The sequence below is a fragment of the Paramisgurnus dabryanus genome, chromosome 9, assembly GCF_030506205.2.
Source record: "Paramisgurnus dabryanus chromosome 9, PD_genome_1.1, whole genome shotgun sequence".
Lineage (NCBI taxonomy): Eukaryota > Metazoa > Chordata > Actinopteri > Cypriniformes > Cobitidae > Paramisgurnus > Paramisgurnus dabryanus.
The window spans coordinates 28,647,316-28,667,288 of NC_133345.1; the positions used below are offsets into that span (position 1 = coordinate 28,647,316).

At 37.7% G+C, this 19,973-nt stretch overlaps 2 protein-coding genes across 2 annotated transcripts; both read right to left on the reverse strand.

Moving 5' to 3' along the window:
* Window positions 1-137: 137 nt before the first annotated feature.
* Window positions 138-4,966, reverse strand: meak7 (MTOR associated protein, eak-7 homolog). Its single transcript, XM_065283471.2, has 8 exons — window positions 4,885-4,966; window positions 4,547-4,706; window positions 3,647-3,877; window positions 3,424-3,568; window positions 2,936-3,334; window positions 2,730-2,848; window positions 2,456-2,638; window positions 138-483 (listed from the first exon to the last, which is right to left on the reverse strand). The coding sequence occupies exons 2-8, from the start codon at window positions 4,700-4,702 to the stop codon at window positions 370-372; spliced, it is 1,347 nt and encodes a 448-aa protein (XP_065139543.1). The 5' UTR covers window positions 4,703-4,706; window positions 4,885-4,966; the 3' UTR covers window positions 138-369.
* A 9,179-nt stretch (window positions 4,967-14,145) lies between these two features.
* cotl1 (coactosin-like F-actin binding protein 1) lies at window positions 14,146-18,510 on the reverse strand. Its single transcript, XM_065283472.2, has 4 exons — window positions 18,208-18,510; window positions 17,776-17,858; window positions 15,195-15,352; window positions 14,146-15,020 (listed from the first exon to the last, which is right to left on the reverse strand). Exons 1-4 carry the CDS (start codon window positions 18,282-18,284, stop codon window positions 14,910-14,912), a joined length of 429 nt encoding a protein of 142 aa, XP_065139544.1. The 5' UTR covers window positions 18,285-18,510; the 3' UTR covers window positions 14,146-14,909.
* Between the last annotated feature and the right edge of the window lie 1,463 nt (window positions 18,511-19,973).

Consider the following 19,973-nt stretch of genomic DNA (forward strand, 5'->3'; position numbering starts at 1 on the left):
GATAACTGAGGTAAGCTTAACTCGAGGGTCAAAGAAGTAACCACACCCTCTCTTAATTTCTTAATTGTCTTGAGAATTTAATAGTAAGCAAATCAAATTATTTATTTTATTTACATTTAATAAGAATTTATTGAATATGTGTTATGTTAATATGAAAAACACCTCATATAAAGTTTAATGCAGATATTAAATGAGAACTGTGGTCACATTCAGTGCGCACAGAGCATCTTTGTGTCCACATTTTAATATTTCACAGAAGGCAGGAAACCAGCTCCTAGTTTTTGCATATTTACATAAAAGCTACACTGTTAAAACAGACAAGAAGTTCTGGTTTGCTTCCGCTGACAAACATCCACATCTTCTTCACTGTCAGTCGTTCTCCTCAGGTTCTCGAAGGCCCTGGCTGTGCAGTGTCTTCCCTGTCATTTCTATCATGGCCTGCGCTTCAGGATCTGCATCTAGAATGCTTCTCTTATTCTCATCCTGAAAGTCATCACAGGAATCAAATATTATATAACAAAATATTACTAGGTCATCAGAGTTGCAAACTCAGTTTAAATGTTGTAAAAGGTACCTGATTAAAGGAAAAGTTCAGCCCAAATTTAAAATAGCACATATTTTTCTCACCCTTAAAGGGACATTCCACTTTTTTTTAAAATATGCTCATTTTTGCCAGAAAATAGTCCCCTGCCATTGAAAGTTACTAAGGGGACTATTTTTGGCTGCTGAGTAATATCACTACGCCTGCTGCAGCCATGTTACAGCTGCAAAGTCCTTGATTATTACGCCAGTAAAAGAGTATAGTTCCTAGCCATATCTGCCTAAAAAACACAACTTTAAATTTTCTGTCGGTCTTAGTACACGATGTAACCATAGAAGAGTCAAGTTTTAAATAGGAAAAATATCGAAACTCTATTTATTTTTTAGCGCAATGCTAATGGTCTAATCAGATTCAATGGATTGTGCTAAGCTATGCCAGACCCGGAGATCAGCTGAATGGATTCCAAAACTGTAAAATTCTAATGTTCAACTCTAGGGGAGCTGGAAAATGAGTTTATTTTTAAAAGAGATTAAATATCCTGGTTCTTCTTTGCTGTATAATGGCATTGGATAGTGTCCCATTTTTAAGCTCCAAAAAGTACATCCATCTATCAAAATACAGTTATTAAATGTCTTTCAAGGTGAAGTGATGGGTTTTTGTAAGGACACTTTTATATTTCACACTTTATAGATTACGGCCATACACCTGTTTACGGAAGAGTTAAAGGGATAGTTCACCCAAAAATGAAAATTCTGTCATCAAATTGTTTTAAACCGGTATATATCTATTAGTTCTGCTGAACATAAAATAAGTTATTTTCAGATCAGGGGCACCATTCACTTCCATAGTATTATTTTTTCCTACTATGGAAGTGAATGGTGCCCCAGATCTGTTAGATTACACACATTTTTCAAAATACCTTCTTTTGTGTTCAGCAGAACCAAGAAATTTATACAGATTATATGATGTATTACGGTTGTATCGATTTATCGTGCAAATGTGCGTTTTCTCAATGAATGAATTTGAATGAATTACAGTGAAATGCCGCCACATCCAAAAGGGCGCTCTCGTGCAGAAACTCCAATTGTGCCACAGAAGAAGTAGCATAACGGACCCTATTCCAGGAAATGTCTAGAAGGATATTTATATCGCCGTTCTTCAGATTGTTTCAGGTATTTTCATGATAATAAAGAATTTTTTGAATGATTGTGTTTGATGAGTGTTGCTTTTTTAAATGCACGTTATAAACAACTCTGACTCTAGATGATTTTAGATTGATAAGGACTTCTTTCTGACCAAAATGCCATAGTACATGCACAAGCTGTGCATGAAACACAGAATCGCGGCCTTGCGATGCAGAATCGATTTTAGACAGGTATTTTTAATGGGACACGCGATTTATCGTTACAGCCCTGTGATGTATAAATCATTTTTGGGTGAACTATCCCTTTGAGTGACTTCAAACTCTCATTGCTTCACCTCAAAAGACATTTAATAATTGTAAAGACTAGTTTTTTGGAGATGGATGCACTTTTTGAACCTTTAAAAATGAGGCACTTTGAGTGTGTTTGGCTAAAAGAAGAAAGTCATATTCACATACAGTAGGATGGTTTGTAAGTGTGAGTAAAATATGGTCTTATTTTCATTTTGGCGGGAACTCTCCCATTAATATTTTTTTAATGGTAGCTTCAAATCAGATTAGTCAAATGTTTAATGAATAAACACAGGGATGATTGTAGTGAAACATTTTCTGGAAACTAGAGATTTTAAATGAACTATCTGTAATATTCTACAGGTGCAGATTCTGTGTAAACCTGATCATCACTAAATTTTGAGATAACCTAAATTATGTTTTGTCTATAATAAATGTGTAACATTTAATACTGTAAATTAAAACAGTAACACGTCACTGACCTGATCCTGTTCTTCAGGTGGCTGACCAACTCCCCACACCTCCAGGGCATCGAGTTTAAAGTCCTCATCTCCTGACAGTTGAGGGCTCCCATATGTTGTACAACTTGGTCGAGCCCTACTGTGGCCATGGCCAAAGTCACAGTCCAACCACAACCCAAAATAGCCATGCTGACCACCCATACCCTAAATCAGACATGAATTATAAAGTTATTCAATAGTAGTGATGTATTTTGCTGCTTATGAAACTTTGAATAGAGTACGACGTTGGTCTCACCAAGCCATTAGGCATAGTCTGCTGGCCCTGGTTCAAGTACATGTAATGATTGTTGTAGCCTGTATAGGTGAACACTCTCATGAAAGGAAACACAGAAAAGAGGAAGCACCTAGAATCGCCTAGGGCAAAATGAAGGGAAATGACTGTTAACAACCCTCAACAGAAGCTACAGAATATGTTTCAATTGTTTCCCTCCACCCTCTCACCCTGAAACTGAGGTTTGACCTCCCAACTTTGAGAAGCAAAGCCACCGAAGATATGGCCTTTAGTGTCCTTCATCAACAAAACTGTGGGACCTCGACCTTTGCAGTTACCCACCAGTCGAGTGAAGCTTTCTCCATGTATGTTCGTGGAGAATAACAACCTCCAGGGGGCACTGTGACCTGCAGGGAGCTGAGGTGACAGGAACATCAGAAGAGGTAGATTCAAAAGACAACGGAGATCACGCCAGGGCACACACTGACACTGGGGCAATAGAGTCGGAGGAGGATTAGAGGGCAGCCCGACTCCTAGCCCCTCACCAATTAGAAGCTCCAAAAACACAGCCATTGTTGGGATACGGAAACACCAGTCTTCCAGACAAGGAACGTCACACGCGTTCTGATCTGTAAAGACATTTAAATCTGATCTTTAAAGACATTTCACTGACAATACAATTAAATGTAAAACACCATGAATTTCATTTGATACAAACCTGAAGATTTTATTTCAGAAGTCAACTGTTCTGCCAGCACCTTAATGCCTTGTGGGCCATCGCCCATACGATCTGGTTGCCAACCTCTGAGATGTCCCCTGTGAGCTAGAGTCTGTACTGTAGACGACACCAGGTCTTCCACAAACTATTCAATGAACATTAAATTATAATTACCATATAACTGCAGGCAAAGCCGGTCACAGCTGAATTATTGAACACTTACACCTCTGATCTGCTCAGCTGTGGCGGCAGCAGCTTTTTCACCCCCTGCCATTGCTAATACCAAAGGTGCACGCTCCTCAGCGGTTCCCCGAAGAATATCTGCCAGGAATATCACCAACTGTTCTCGACAAACCCCACCACCAGATGGCAGCGGGACACCGGGATCAATACTGTGTATGCCCTGGAATACTCTATTTATCATTGATTCTGACGCCATCTCTCCCATAGTCACCTGCAACGAATGACAGAAACATCATGTAGTGTTGCAATAAATGTCAAGAGTGCAGGTTTGGCAGACTTGCATCTGTTTACCAGTAAAATACAGCGCAGACTGTATGACTTTAAAGGGACACTCCACTTTTTTTGAAAATATACTAATTTTCCAGCTCCCATAGTGTTAAACGTTTGATTTTTACCGTTTTGGAATCCATTCAGCCTGATCTCCGGGTCTGACGCTAGCACTTTTATTACGTAATTCTGACGTAATAATCAAGGACTTTGCTGCTGTAACATGGCTGCAGCAGGTGTAGTGATATTGCGCACTGCCCGAAAATAGTCCCCTGCCATTGAAAGTTACTAAGGGGACTATTTTCGGCTGCTGCATAATATCATTGCGTCTCCTGCAGCCATGTTACAGCAGCAGAGTCCTTGATTATTAAGCCAGAATGAGAGTATAGTCCTAGCCATATCTCCATAGAAAATTGCAACTTTTTAAATTTTAATTTTCTGTCGGTCTGGATGGATTCCAAAAAGGTAAGATCAAATGTTTAACTCTAGGGGAGCTAGTAAAATTTTGCAAGCTTCTAATTAATTATACAATACTATACCATACAATATACTGAAATTGATGAAAAAAACAGATAAATTTTAGTTGTACAGTGTTTATAACAGGACTACTCACCTTTAACGTGCCTAGGGATAAAACCTTCCCAGTTTTTTCAGATGTAGCTGGGGCAGCCCCAAGAAGTCGATCAAATACCCCTTCAATAACAGGCCTTTCATCCGGACGAAAATGAGACAGGCGTTTCTGCACTATAACACTGTCAGTGTTTCCCATCGCCCTGCACACAAACATATACATATATTATATAAATGACATAGACTGGTGTCAGTGTATGGGTATGTGTTTAATTTCACGTGACCCTGAACGGGTCCATCTGAAACAAATAGGTTAATGTGAAACTCTTAAACACGGTGTTTAAACATGGAATATGAAAACCTGAAGTGAAACTTTCAGACCTGATCAGCGGTTCTTATGATATTCACGATGTAAACACTGACAAAAATACTTCCTCGTTCGAAAGCTACGTCACAGTCGGAGAACCAATGGTTGCAGAGAAACACCGAGCTGCGTTATGATTGGCTAGCCCAGATTAGCGTATTAAAGGTACCGTTACAAAATATAATTATACAATGTAAATAAAATACAATTTTAAAATGTATATCTAAGAATAATATTGTTATTTGAAAAGTTTAAGGAAAGATTATTTTTACGTTTATAAAAACTAATAATAGTATTAATAATAAAATAATAATAATAAAACTCAACAAATCCTTTTTTGGCATCATTGTCAGCACTGTATTATATGGAAGGTATTTTTGGCCTTTTTAAATTAAATAATTAAATTATAAAATAAAATCGCAAAATAAGTCCCAAATTTGAAAATTAAATGCTAAAATAAAAATGTAAACATTAAATTATTTCATTTTCAAAGTGATAAAGCATCATTCATGCCAAATGTAAAAATAAAATGCAATTTATGATTTGACATTTTATTTTCAATACAATCTCATAATAACCGTAATATACCTAAGTAAAGTGTAATAAAATCAAATGAAATTAAAGTAAATAAAACAGGTGAATTAAGTCCATATAATATAAAAATATAAAAAAGAGACTTGAGAAATCAAGAAAAATATGAAAAGGGCGAAATAAAAATATTAATAAGGTAATACAAGGTATAACTTCGAGAACAAATCATCCTTTCAGGCAATACATTGAAGTTCCCAATTATGACATATGCTTTTCAGTTACACTTAAAAACAACACACCACGTAAAACTTTTTTCCACACCACGTAAAACTGCAATTTGCTTAGTTTGTTGAATTACCCTAGTGCATTGTTTTTGTTGTTGTTGTTTTTTTGCAGATTGATTCGGTCATTAATAAATGTACCGCAGTAACTCTGTGTTACCAGAAGAGGGCAGACTAATGCAGCCAGAAGCCCTTTCTTTACTCACATTTTACAGCAGCTGATAAAAACGCCTTTTAAGGGCATGAGATTCATGTGAGAGCGGGGCGTGATGAATGCTGACGTTCCACACTCTTTACCAGAAGCTTTAATTCAAGCCGTTTAAGGACATCTCCATGATTCAATGTGTTGTTTAAAATAAGGGAAATGAATATAGGTAAATCAGATGATCAAGGACAGCATTAACCGGGATGCGGCAGAATGAATGAAACTTCAGATTAGAATCTTAAAAGGGCACCGCTGCGCATGCGCATCACTCAGCTGCCAGCATCTAGGCTTGCCTTGTTGAATTTAGTACAAATGCTTTGGGGGTGACATTGCCTCTGCTGTTTTACCTCAAATCCCATGCAGTCACATTCAAACACACACTATATTACATTGTACATCTCATAGACTTACATTCTTTTCATAATCATTATGTTTACCTGTACCCCTGGTAAATCTGCTAAAAGTGAAAACTTCTCCTCAATGAAGTTGTCTTTAAGCAGCTTAAAATGTGGACATGCATGCAGTAAGAAGCATGTGGGTTCACAAACAACCTAAATGTGCAATATATGACTGCATACAGCACAGGTGTTAATCCGCAACAATGTAGTTATTGTGTCGAATGCTGCAAACCAACATGCCCACACTTGGAACATGCATAGACCTAGTTTCACAATCCGTGTTCCCCCTTTAAGTATTGTGCCATTATAATCAATGAAAGCTTATGGAAAGAAGTAAAGCATAACTGGTGTTCTCTTGATGCACTGTGAGTTATTTATATTCTCTGATATTTGAATAAGCTGTGGTTTGCTACCCACACTGCTCCTCTATCCATTGTATAGCTGCTATATTCATATTCTATATATTTACATAACGGTTATATATCCATAATTTAACATTTAAATTATGGGCCACAAATCATTTACATTTCTTCTGTTACACTAACATTTAATGTACATTTAACACTTAATGCATTTATCTATTCAAATTAATGCTTTTTATAAATAATGTCATAAATATATCATTTGCATTGAATAATCATTTAGCTTATATATCAGTTGAGCATGTTTCTAACAGGCACAGACAACGCTTAAAAGAAATGTGTTAGGATTTTAACCAGATGAAAAGTAGAACGGTATTTTTGGCTGTCACTTTTGTGTGGCAGCTCCAATCTACAAGTTGTGACTTGAGGTTCTTTCTTTCTTTCTGCACTTCTTCTACTTCCCTTGACTGATACTGTCTTTCCACAGCCCTATATGGTAAAAGTCTTCAGCACTGTCATTGTACAGGAAATGATGAAAAGTTCAGCACCACATGCATGCACACACACACACACACACACACACGCACGCAATCAAATGCAAACACAGTTTGACTTTTTGATTCCCATTTGTGTTTATATTACAAATATTATGTATAGACATCTCTAACAAGGAGCTTAATCATTGTCACTAAATGTATAATTTCTAAACATAACTGATTTTAAGTTAATCATTATTTTACTTACATATCCTGGATTTTTATTTGCATATTAGTCACACACAAACACACACACACACACTCACACTTGACGTGGTCGCAGCAATTTTTTCAGCATGCCCTCAAGTATGACTGATGCAAGACAACTGTATCGTATGTGGCTTATAATCTCAGGCTCTGTGCTTACAGTAAGATATCTATACTGTAGTTTTGTTATGCCCCACCCCTTTAACCTATGTTTAACTATTATCAACTATTATTGAATGCTACAGAATAAAGTGTTTCTTTGTGTTTGCAACTTGTTTTATATTTCAGCTGCATAGATTAATAAATGTCTTGTGCATGCATTCAAGTTCTTGTTGTAGTGATACCATAAAACATAATACATGTAATACATTAACATGTGTCATATTATCCAGTAGGCTACATATGGCTCCATCTTTAAATCTAATTGATGTCTGAGGTCAAATGAGATAACATATTTCATTACAGGGGTATCCTTGAGACATTTTTAATTAAACGGTCAACATTAAATAGCCAAATTTGTTTAGGACTATAAAAGCTGACCTTTACATTTGTTGTGAGTGTGTGTGCGTGCATGTGTTGACCTTTAATTGCATGTGTCTTTGCATTTGGATTGCATGATTCCTATTAGTTCCCTATAGCATGGGTTTGATCAGTCACTAAATAAGTTTCATTTTCAGTTCATTGATCTAATAGTCTGATTAAATGAAATTTGTATAGTGGAGTAATAATGTAATAATGTAGTAAAATTTCAGATTTTCTTTTCATACATTAGCTTCCTTTGTCCCCAACCACTTCTATTCATCAAGCTATGTCATATTTTATTGTTATGTTACAAGGGCAGGGCTCTAGAATACAAATGGACAAGGCCATTTACTTCTCCTTTATGGGCTAGATTGCCTCACATCTTGTGTTTCTTGACAAATACCCAAGTTCATTTGGTTTTCTGTGATGCATTGTTGTTGCAAATCCTGTTGATTTAAATATGTCACCATGGTAACATTATTTAGCTTACATAGCTTATATAGATGAGGTTGGTGGGGTCAATGAAGATATTGGCCTGGCAAGTACAAATTTAAACTACTGGCTCCAGATATTTGTTGTTGTTGTTGTTGTTGAACCCTGGGGTTCTCTTCTTCCAGACTACCAGTTAGCATTTACAAACCAAGCCTTTGTGTAGCTCAAGATTATTTATGAGTGGGGCTGAATTCAACCCACAACGAAACATAGGGTGAATGTTTGGAATCCATTGGCTGTTGTCCAAAGGAGTATGTTATCCCAGCAAGCAAAAGCAGTCATTTCACCATCTAGGTTAACTTTGAATCCAACTATGAGTAACCCACTTCTAGCCAAAATAGGCCTATTAACATTTCACTGACATGGGGCACAAATTTTGCCTTGCATTATAGCCTAGATGTCCGGGCCATGTTTGGACGCCTATTGGACATCTTTTAAATGCAAAATTACTTGCTGGGATCTGATATTGTCAATGTGTCGTTATCCTGTGGTGTTACATTAAAGGGGACATATCATATAAATCTGACTTTTTCCATGTTTAAGTGCTATAATTTGGTCCTCAGTGCTTCTGTCAGCCTAGAAAATGAGTAAAAGAACAACCAGTAACTTAGTTTTGGTAAACCATTCTCTGAAAGCATGTGAAGAAATAGATCATTGAAATTTGGCTTCCATTGTGATGTCAGAAGGGGATAATACCACCCTTTAAAGGGATAGTTCACCCAAAAATGAAAATTCTGTCATTATTTACTCACATTCATGTTGTTACAAACCTGTATAAATTTCGTGGTTCTGATGAACACAAAGGAAGATATTTTGAGAAATGTTTGTAACCAAACGTGGACCCCATTCACGTCCATAGGAGTAAAAAAGTAAATGGGGTCCACAAAGGGTTTGGTTACAAACTTCTTCCTTTGTGTTCATCAGAACAACGAAATTTATACAGGTTTGTAACAACATGAGAGTGAGTAAATGATGACAGAATTTTCATTTTTGGGTGAACTATCCCTTTAATCTGCACTATCCAACCATGGCACTGCCATTTAGTGCAGAGATCGGCTCATTTGCATTTAAAAGGACACACCCAAAAATGGCACATTTTTGTTCCTACAAAGAGTCAATTTTAACATGCTGTAATAAATGATCTATATGGTATTTTAAGCTGAAACTTCACATACATACTCTGGGGACACCAAAGACTTATTTGAAATCTAAAAAAAGTCCCTTTAATCTAACGGTGAAGCTATTTCTCGACCTAAACTGTGGATACGGTCTTCAAAAAGCTCTGTACTGTTCAACGCATTGTTTTGAGAAAGACACTGACTTAATTGTTGGGAAGGACCCTATTGGCTAGCAGGTTAGTGACCACAAAGCCAGTTTGGCTAGTTGGAATGCATCATTTTAGCTTATGACAATGGCAGCCCTGTGCCAGAGCCTGAATGGTACACAGGAACACAGAGAAAAAGGCCTCTCCTACTCGCCCCCTGTACCCCAAAACAGGGCGCACACAAAACCCTGTACATCTTGTGTGTCTCAAATCATCACCTCTTAAGCAGAGAGCCATGTACTAAACTAAGTGTTTCAGATAAAAAAGACATAGACAGAATATGTTGTGGATTCCCAGAATTTATGTTAACTCTGTAGATGTAAATATAGGACCGGGTGTTTGTATGCAAACAAATTTCGCTTGAAAACACCACCTCAGTCATAAAGCTATGCCTCCTTACCAAGACCATGACGAAAAAACTTTCCGTGAACCCTGCCTTCAATTTGGTTCGTTTCTCCCATGAAAAATTAATTATTTTTGGTCCTCCTGCACTATTTAAAAATGTAAAATATATTTTATGCAAAATTGTCCTAAGCACAAGCAAATTTGTACGTAATGTTTGCACTTCTCTCATTAGTTGACCAAAGTTGTGTATAAATAACACACCAAAACACATTTCCCTTCCTTTTCACACTCATCACATGACTTCAGCAGCAATGTGTGTGGGACATGAAATACGCTTCAACTGGGAGGCCGCTGGAATGCAGGAAGGATCCGAACAGAATAGCTGGCTGTGACTTCCTTGTGAATTTCTTGCGAAAAAGATGCCAAGGAATCTTGGGAGACATGTCTGCGCACATGCACATGCATATTTTCCCCTCAAACACATGTTTTGTGTAGAAAAGCCATCGTGCAATGCTCGTTGAGGAAGTTGCAGAGTTGTCAGAACACGTACAGCTTCCAACAACCCCATAAACAGGCAGGGAGATAAAGATAAGGAGTAGCCTGGCTGTGTGCTTGCGTGGCTTATTCTGTTCTTGTTGACAAGAGTCGATACAAAGCCCATCCTCCTCTGTGAGACTAATTAACATTCAAGTAATTTATCTCATTAAAGCAGTCCCCATAAGTACCTGTCTCATCCACAAATGCTACTCATACTAAGCCTAGTTAAAACATTACATTCATGCATTTGGCAGACACTTCTAAAGCAACTTACGGTGCATTTAATCTATACATTTTTTATTATTATGTGTGTTCCCTAGGGATTGAGCTCACAAGCTTTGCATTCCTAACACAGTCCTCTACCAGCTGAGCTACAAGAATAAACGTCTATACCAGTGTTTCTCAACCACGGGTTCAGGGCCCACAGGGGGCCTCAACTGATTTCCAAGGTAGCCTTTAAGGGACATCCGACTTTTTTGAAAATATGCTCATTTTCCAGCTCCCCTAGAGTTACACATTTGATTCTTACCGTTTTGGAATCCATTCAGCTGATCTCCCCGTCTGGCGCTACCACTTTTAGCATAGCTTAGCACTATTCATTAAATCTGATTAGACCATTAGCATTGTGCTAAAAAATAACCAAAGAGTTACAATATTTTTCCTATTTAAAGATCACGTTCTTTCTGATCCCATTTTTTAAACCCTAGTTAGTGTGTAATGTTGCTATAATAGCATAAATAATACCTGCAAAATGCTAAAGTTCACTGCCAGGCGATATATTTTCTTTAACAGAATTCCCCTTTCAAAGCCTACAGCGAATGGCCTGTTTAGACTACAGCGCTCTATTTCCTGCTTTAATGACATTACTAGAACAGTTTTTGGACTAAACTCCACCCACAGGAATACGTCAGTCGCCAGCTAAGCTAACGGCAAGCTAAGCTGCTATCGAATCACACTAAACAAGCCACAAAATCAGATTCATTGTTATACAGTGTTCATTGTTATACTTGACTCTTCTGTAGTTAAATCGTGTACTAAGAATGACGGAAAATTAAAAGCACAATGATATTACACAGTGCCCAAAAGTAGCCCCCAGCTATTGAAAGTTACGAAGCTGATCGGGCGCTGCGTAATATCATTGCATCTGCTGCACCCATGGTACTGCAGCAAGTCCTTATTATGCCAGAATGAGAGTATAGTTCCTAACCATATCAGCCTAGAAAATCAGAACTTTTAATTTTCCGTTGTTCTTAGTACACAATGTAACTAAAGAAGAGTCAAGTATTAAATGGGAAAAATATTGAAACTCTTTGGACATTTCTGAGCGCGATGCTAATGGTCTAATCAGATTCAATGGATTGTGCTAAGCTATGCTAAAAGTGGTAGAGCCAGACCCCGACATCGGCTGAATGGATTCCAAAATGGTAAAAATCAATTGTTTAACTCTAAGGGAGCTGGAAAAAAGCCTATTTTTCAAAAAATTGGAGTGTCCCTTTAAGATGACTTAAAATGATTCAAAATAAGTCAAAAAAGTATTAAAACAAAAAATACTCGAAGAGTTTAGTTGCAAAACGAGATAACTCCGTTTTCAAATTTTTTGTCAAAACATGTTTATTATGATGTTATCATGTTATTATTTTGTTTTATGGTGCTACTTAGCTGTATTTTTTAAGTTATGAAGGTTTAAATCAAAACAAACCAACTGCAGTTGAATTTATATTAATTGGAATGCACAACCAAAAAACGAGATTTCGAAAAAAAAAAAAAAAAACGGAGTTATCTCGTTTTGCAACAAAACTCTTCTGGGTAGAAATAGAGTGATGGGTAATAGGGGGCATTAGTCTAAAAACTGCTGGGTTATTGGGTCAAAAATGGACAAATCCAGTCATTGTGTTAAAGGAGCATTACACCCGTAGGAACATTAATCTTTATTGAAAGTGTGTTATATTTGTAGTCGAAATTTAACATACATTTCGAATTTGGTGCCTATTCGACCGAGAAAAGGGGTGTTCGTCGTCTCACCCCCTCAACAAAGATATTGGACTTCCTTCTTTCAATGATGCAAAATGATGATTTTTACATCATTGAAAGAAGGAAGTGCAACACTGAAATCTGTATTTCTCCTGTCTCAGCGGCAACTGAGGAAATGATGCATGACCATTCAAAAACATGACTGGGGTTCTAACTATACAAAGCTTAATGCAAATGGGTGAAGTGTCCCTTTAAATTAAACCCAAAAATGCCTAAATTTGACCCACAATGGGTTGAAAATAAATGTAGCATTTCTATTTCAATACTGCATTCTGTACATAGCACACAGGTGGCTAGTTATTGGGCTAAGTCAATAAGTCAAAAAATAAAACACACATGTTGATCAAATGTATGCACTCTAAAAATGTGCTAAATAGCATTAAAGTGTGTCATTGGCTTATAAAGATATATGGGGGAATCACTTTAAGTACTATATAGCACCCACAGTAGAACTTTTTTGTGTTATGCTTTTAACACATTGTGTCATTTTGTGTTAAAATAAGACACAAGTTATTCCAATAATAACACAGAGGAGGGTGGATTCTGTGACAACACATTTTGTGTGTTGTCCCTAATCTAAAACTGATTGTCTTGTTTTAAACACATCCGTTTTAAGAGTGTATCTTTAGTCAAATGGTGCTATAGAACCATACTATATATATTGGTTCAACATATGTGCTATATTTCACAAAAAGTGGTTCCCCTATAATTACAAGCCAATGAATAACTTTAATGCTATCTAGGACCATTTTTAGAGTGTATCATTTAATGCACTGTAAGTCACTTTGGATAAAAGCATCCATCAAATGCATACATGTCAGCATTAAATACTAAGGATTAGGGATTTTTTGTAAACCAAATAGAAAGAGCAAAGGTATCCAAAGCAAATGTGCATTCAGGGTATACATGTGTATTTCCTCATGTCTAAACTTGTGACCTTTGCACAAACATATTGTTGAGCTACAGGAACTACAACCACTTAATATACAAAAAGTGCAATCAAGTAACACTTCCCAACCTGCTGCTATGACTCAGCCCATTGCTAAGCTCTACTGACCAAACTGAATAAACTATCAAGAAAACACAAGCAAATAAAAAGCAAAGTCTGATTTCTGGGCGCTCCCTTATATCTAAATTCTTATCTCACATCTCTCAGCGCCACCAAAATTCAGCATCATAAAGGCATCCTTAAAGAAGCTTATAGATTAAGCAATTGGGTTCACATCTGTTGGACTAAACAGCAGACAGAGAGTCTGAAGAGGGGGTGCGGATACAAGAATTGTTTTTTGGTTGAGTAGAACAGCTTGGCTTGAAAAGGCCTGACCACATTGGTGGCCATGACTACCCCCTCCCCTACTCCCCTTTAAGCCCCTTGGGATTGTTAACGGCAATGCAAATGAGCAGTGTTCATCCAATCAGCTTGCATTACCTAATCACAGTCTAATTAAACAGTCACACACACACGTATTGTAAACAATGCAAAGTATAACACACAACGACAACCATCTTGGAAAAAACAACAATTTTATTCTGAAATGATTGCTTTTGTGACCATCTTTTTTCTTTTCTTGGCTCCTGGAGGCATTTTAAATCCAAAGGAAGAACCAGGTCATATTCTTAAACCCGACCTTACTTTAAAAAGACATTCTTGGGGATTTTAATTCAAAAGAAAGCTACAATAGAGAAGTGGCTGCTCCTTGGTTGGGTGGAGAGACAGCACGACAGCCAATCAAAATGCCTCGAAGGCTATAAGCTCATTTAAGTCTCCACCCCCTGCATGCAAGTTAGCCAGTCACAGTGCAGTGTCTGCAAACATACACAAATACACACATTCTATGATGTCTTCCTCTCCATGGGAGATTAAGACGGTTTACACAGTGGTCTGTATTAGAGAAGTCAGCAGGGAGGTGAAGATTCATAATAAACCCCTAAATTAACTTTGCTGTAACCATATGCTCTCCATTGCATCCCTTGGGAATGCTATTGAACGATATCACAGTGATGCCAATTCTGAGCCAAAGGAGCATCCTCAAACCTCTATTTACAGTTACAAAAATGCCCCTGAAGAAAAAGATAACCTCATAGCACTAGCTGAGACAAAAGTGAGATGATGCACAGTACAGTAGATAAACCAACCATGACCAGACTGGTGAGATGGATGAGGTATGTAAATGTGTGTTTGAGTGTGTATGTGTGCATGAGATGATGTTTTCCTCTTCCTTCTCATCCAGTTTGGATGCCCCAACCCTGCGGAAAGCCCACCCCCAAGTTCTATTCGGCTTGGGCGTCGTAGTTGGCCCCACCGGCCTTCTTCAGCTCATCACGCAGGTAGTCCATCTCCAACTCCCGTGGATCACTGACCATAAACTCCTTGGCAAAGTTCTGCGAGTTAAAAAGAGGAAAATGCATGACAAAGGATTTTTTGCATGAAAGCATAAATTTGCTTACAGCGACAATGAAAATCCCTATCATGTTTGTGTCTAGGTGTGTCTTTATTTTCCACGTTTAAGACTTTGCATGCTGTACACGAGTTCGATTTACGAATTGGCAGCTCACCTGACAGATGTCTTTCACCAGTGTCTTGTCAGTGCTAATCTTGGCTCGTTGTAGTCCACTGACGTTCTCACCGATCCAGGTGATGAGGGTGAACTTGGCACGCTTGCTCATGGCATCACCCGTCGTGATCCTCACGAAACCAAAGAGACGGGCATCATCTGAGAATGAGAGAAAAAAATAAGCTTAGTAAGAGAGAAAATTTGCTATGTTATGCCTGTGGACAGTGCAGATTTAATCTATTGGGAATGGAGAAATGTAAAAGTACTGTATACGAAGAAATTGTGTGACGTAATCCAAAAAGTCTTTACAGAGGCCGAGCAAATTTTCACATTTTTATATAAGATTGGGAAGGCAAAGAAAGTGCATTGTAGCAGTAGGGTAATTTTGTTATTTTAACGTCATTACATGAACGCACAATATTTGTCTATACAGCTTAGCTGAACTTTGGCTGTTAAATGACTGCGTGGATTTGAATGAACACTATCCCTTTGTCCCCATGTTTTGAATCCACACTATTGCTTTGTTGTCATTTCCCAAGAAAGGCGTCACGATATGAAATGCAATCTGAGAACAATGTGTAAGTAGTGGACAAGGGAGCGAAACTGAGCCTTGATGACATCATAATATACACGTGAGAACAATCTGGAAAGTAGGTGGGTGAGAAGAATAGGAGTTGTACTAGTTAACTCAATGTATTGATAAAGGTAATATAAGGTGCAATGTTTTCTCTCTAACACTCCCTGTTTGCTGTCTGAATCTCTCGCTCGCTCTCTCGCTCTCACACACACTTAACATTGGCCACCTGCTTCCAAAATGTGCTACAACTGCATTGCAGTGGCACTGAGACGAGGTTCAAAGATACTATCAACTCCATATAATGCCATTTATCTCTATTTACTTCCTAGACACTGATAGTATTATGCCATGCCTATTGTTTACAAGTTATTAGGTGAACTGTACAGTTAATGAACAATAAGCTGTCAGTTATTTTGCACTTTGATCTGTTTGACACATCTGGAAAAGTATATACATATACACACATAGCATTCTGTATATACATACTATATGCATAGTGCTCTTGTTCTGATGTTTCATTGCTTATAGTGTTTTAAATAAAAATCCTAGGAAGACTTTCCTGAAAACCAAATGCCTATGGAAAATCCCCTGGCACTACTTGACAATGAAATAATCTTGTTTTCTGTTATTGATTAACTGGGTTTAAGATTTTAGAAGGAAGATCAGGCATGATTCCCTGTGATTCATTGGGAATCGTGTCAGTTGTATTTGGCACTCCATTCAAAGGCTTTTTAAGTGTGTCTCATATTTATTTTAAAAGAAAGTGAACCATGAAAAGTACAATTTGGGAAGTTATTAACGGCCAAGGTTATTAATGACCTCTCCACCCATATCTTGAGAAAACATCGACTTTAGTATAAAAAGAAGAAGATATGCGCTTTTATTTTACAATTCTGTGAAAACTGCTATTTCCTCAATGTGGTGGGGCATAAAGTTCCACTTCCCTTTGTGTGAATGCGTCACATTTGCAAAAAGACTTACTTCCAGTGTATTTGTGCTGACTACATACATTCTCTTCTTTTGGTGTGACAGACTACGATGATGATACAGCAAAAAATTATATATATAAAAATGTAAACATTAGAGGGTATGTTATTATTATTATTATTACACCAGAACAAATGCCAGTACAAATCATTGCACCTCTCATCACATCACCCACAAGTACAAAGACCTCAAAATGCTACTAGTTGACATGTATATCCATTTATGGGCAGAAATCTCAAACTAATTTCCATACTTTGATTCAGTACAGTTCTGTTTCGTAACTGCAATGCATTGCATAACAATCCAGTACATATCATACCTTTGATATTATTACTGAAAATAAACAAAACCATGTGACTTCAAACGTAAACTTAAAGAGATAAGAATGTAACAAAGCATTGTCCAGCAACAAAAGAGCTTATTGTAATAAACCGCTCCATAAAGAATACATCATAGATCATCTGTCAATACATAATGACACAAGCCAAGACATTACAACACTTTTACAAGTTTACATCTGCTAATGGCTGCACAACCTACTCTTTGGGGACTGAGCACCACACCCAAATCTCTCTTCTTTTAGGATAACAAAATGAGAACAATGAAATAAAATCATATTCAATTTATGAGCACAACTTGATTGTCAATTCACGTTCTGTTACAAAAAAAAATAAATAAAACACTGCATACTACATGTACTAACAGGCTACACTACAGCTACAGTTGTCTATAACCACAAAATATGATGGAATATAATAATTTGTGGAAAGATAATCAAGTTGTGAACTATATGTTTATATAAATTTATTAAATGCCACTTTCCATCCTATAGCCTTGTCATGTCATGTAGGTGCTATGAAACCATATATGGTATCGTCTACCTAGGAATACGAAATACTTCCGTGTGGTCACCTGTCATGTGTAACGCTGCTTAACACGAGACATCAAAGGCAACGTTTGAAACATTTCATCAAAAATAGTGAATACATTACATACAAACAGCAAAGAATGAGCTTACCTGTGCATTGACTCTTGAATTCTTCGTAGTCGGACCCGTGACCCGCAGGTACAATGTTAGGTCCGTCATAATTAAAAGAAGCCCTATAAACAGCAAACAGGATAATTAACTGTTGCAGAAACGCTATGGCTGTGTCTTAAAACCTGCTGAGCAGCCTACCCACAGAGCATTGCTAGGCATCACGGGTAAGCTCTTATTGCCTAAAAGCGCTATCTAGGTAGGCAGCTCACTTGGTTTGGAAACACAGCCTGAGTGTACATCCCTACATGCTGGTACTGAGCCACAGTATTATCGTAAAATATAAATGTTACTATAAGGCTCTGCGGTAACAATGTATTCAATTTGTTGCAACAATGTATCGAGTTCATCAAGTGCGCGCCAAAACAGCGCAGTCGAATCAAATGAAGTGATTCAGCCGCAGGTTTCACTCACCAGCATATATCTGTAGCGTCGTCTCGGACTAGATTGTATGCTTCTCTGCAGGCGTCTTTGTCGATTTTCGTTGCCATTTCGATGATGATGAATCTAAACGGAGAACAAAGGCAGCAGAGTTGAGACAGAAAATTTTAATCCCAAAGAGCCCCAGAGGAGATGCCGATAGAGTGGGAGAAGGTGCTGGTGTGGCAGGGCAGTCTCTTCTGTCAGTGGTATAGAGAGGCAACCAATTTCACGACTCGATTCATTTCCTATTGCTACTTAATGGGCGTTAGTGATATTTGTCTGTCAGGTTGCTGTTGTAGTTAATAAGGGAGCTCTCTCGGGTCTCAGGTCCTCCTAACGGCCATCCTGGGTATTGTGCTAAAGTAAATCCACCCAATTCTTTTATGCTATTAAACAGTTATCCTGCCATCTTGTGGATTTTTGATTCGTCCTTAACGTTTGGCACGAGAACAATGGATTGCTTGAACCTTGGATATTTTGATTATAGGCAATAAACCATGAGTCTCACAAAGCAATTTTATGTCACATATCATATTTCATAATCAAACATGTCATTAAAATATAAAAGTAAATTATACAAATAGAAAACTGTTTTCCTGTAGCTCAATTGGTAGCCCTGCTGAAAAAAACAGCATCAAACCAGCATGGGAATTATGCTGGTTTGATGCTGGTTTAGCTGGTGGTCACCAGCATACCAGCACCAAAACACAACATATGCTGGTCTTGCTGGTATGGCCAGCATGGGATGCTAGTGCTAATGCTGGTTTGGTGCTGGTTTAGCTGGTGCTGATGCTGGTTTAGCTGGTGTTCACTAGCAAACCAGCACGAAAACACAACACATGCTGGTCTTGCTGGTATGCTGTTTTTTCAGCAGGGAGATCATTGCGCTAGCAACACAAAGGTTAAGGCATCGATCATCTGGGAACACATACTGATAAATGAATGTATATATACTGTCAAGAAAGATGGTCAACAAATGGACCCAAGCAGGGGCAGTATATGCTTTAGAAATTTCCTAATAGGTACCATTTTAAGTAGGCTATAGATATGTACTGAGATGCACCGATAGTAAAAAAAATTCTGATATTATAGGCGATAATTCAGACTGAAATCTGCCGATACCAATAGTTTAGTGGTTGTATTAAAGGCGGGGTGCATGATTTTTGAAAAACACTTGGAAAAGGTAGGGCCGAGTACTAAAACAAACTTGTAGCCAATCAGCAGTAAGGGGCATGTCTACTAACCGACATCGTTGCCTGGGTTGCGTATGTGTGGGGCGGGTCTATCAAAAGATGGTCCAGATTCTATTGGGGTAGGGGCGTGTTTGTATAGGTGATTTCAAATATCAACGTTGGCTTTCAGAGATCATGAACCCCGCCTTTAAGCTGCATTACTAAATTCTGAAGATTACATTTTTTGAATGTTATTCATAATCATTCATATTGACCATTAATATTAAACATTAAGCTAGGCCGATATATCGGTGCATCTCTAATATGTACGTATACTTTTGTTACCAATATGTACCTCTGAGGTACTACTATGAACACCTTAGGTGGAAAGATAGTTTTTGAAAGGGTAGGGATAATTTTTAATCATTTATTTCTGACAGTGTAGATCAATGCAATGTAAAAGCATCTATCAATGCTGAAAATACATTAAACACATACATTATGCATGTATACATACAGTGGCGTGGTTGGATAGTGCAGATTAAGGGGCGGTATAATCCCCTTCTGACATCACCAGGAGAGCCA

What these genes read in the sequence shown, in the direction of transcription:
- meak7 (XM_065283471.2), bottom strand. Translation starts at nt 4,702, where the DNA reads ATGGGAAACACTGACAGTGTTATAGTGCAGAAACGCCTGTCTCATTTT. An exon ending in CAGCTGAGCAGATCAGAGGT is followed by an intron (nt 3,569 to 3,646) that starts GTAAGTGTTCAA and finishes TTCATTGAATAG; the next exon opens with TTTGTGGAAGACCTGGTGTC. An exon ending in CACCTGAAGAACAGGATCAG is followed by an intron (nt 484 to 2,455) that starts GTCAGTGACGTG and finishes GATGACTTTCAG; the next exon opens with GATGAGAATAAGAGAAGCAT.
- cotl1 (XM_065283472.2), bottom strand. Translation starts at nt 18,284, where the DNA reads ATGGCAACGAAAATCGACAAAGACGCCTGCAGAGAAGCATACAATCTA. An exon ending in ATTCAAGAGTCAATGCACAG is followed by an intron (nt 15,353 to 17,775) that starts GTAAGCTCATTC and finishes TCTCATTCTCAG; the next exon opens with ATGATGCCCGTCTCTTTGGT. An exon ending in TGGTGAAAGACATCTGTCAG is followed by an intron (nt 15,021 to 15,194) that starts GTGAGCTGCCAA and finishes TTTAACTCGCAG; the next exon opens with AACTTTGCCAAGGAGTTTAT.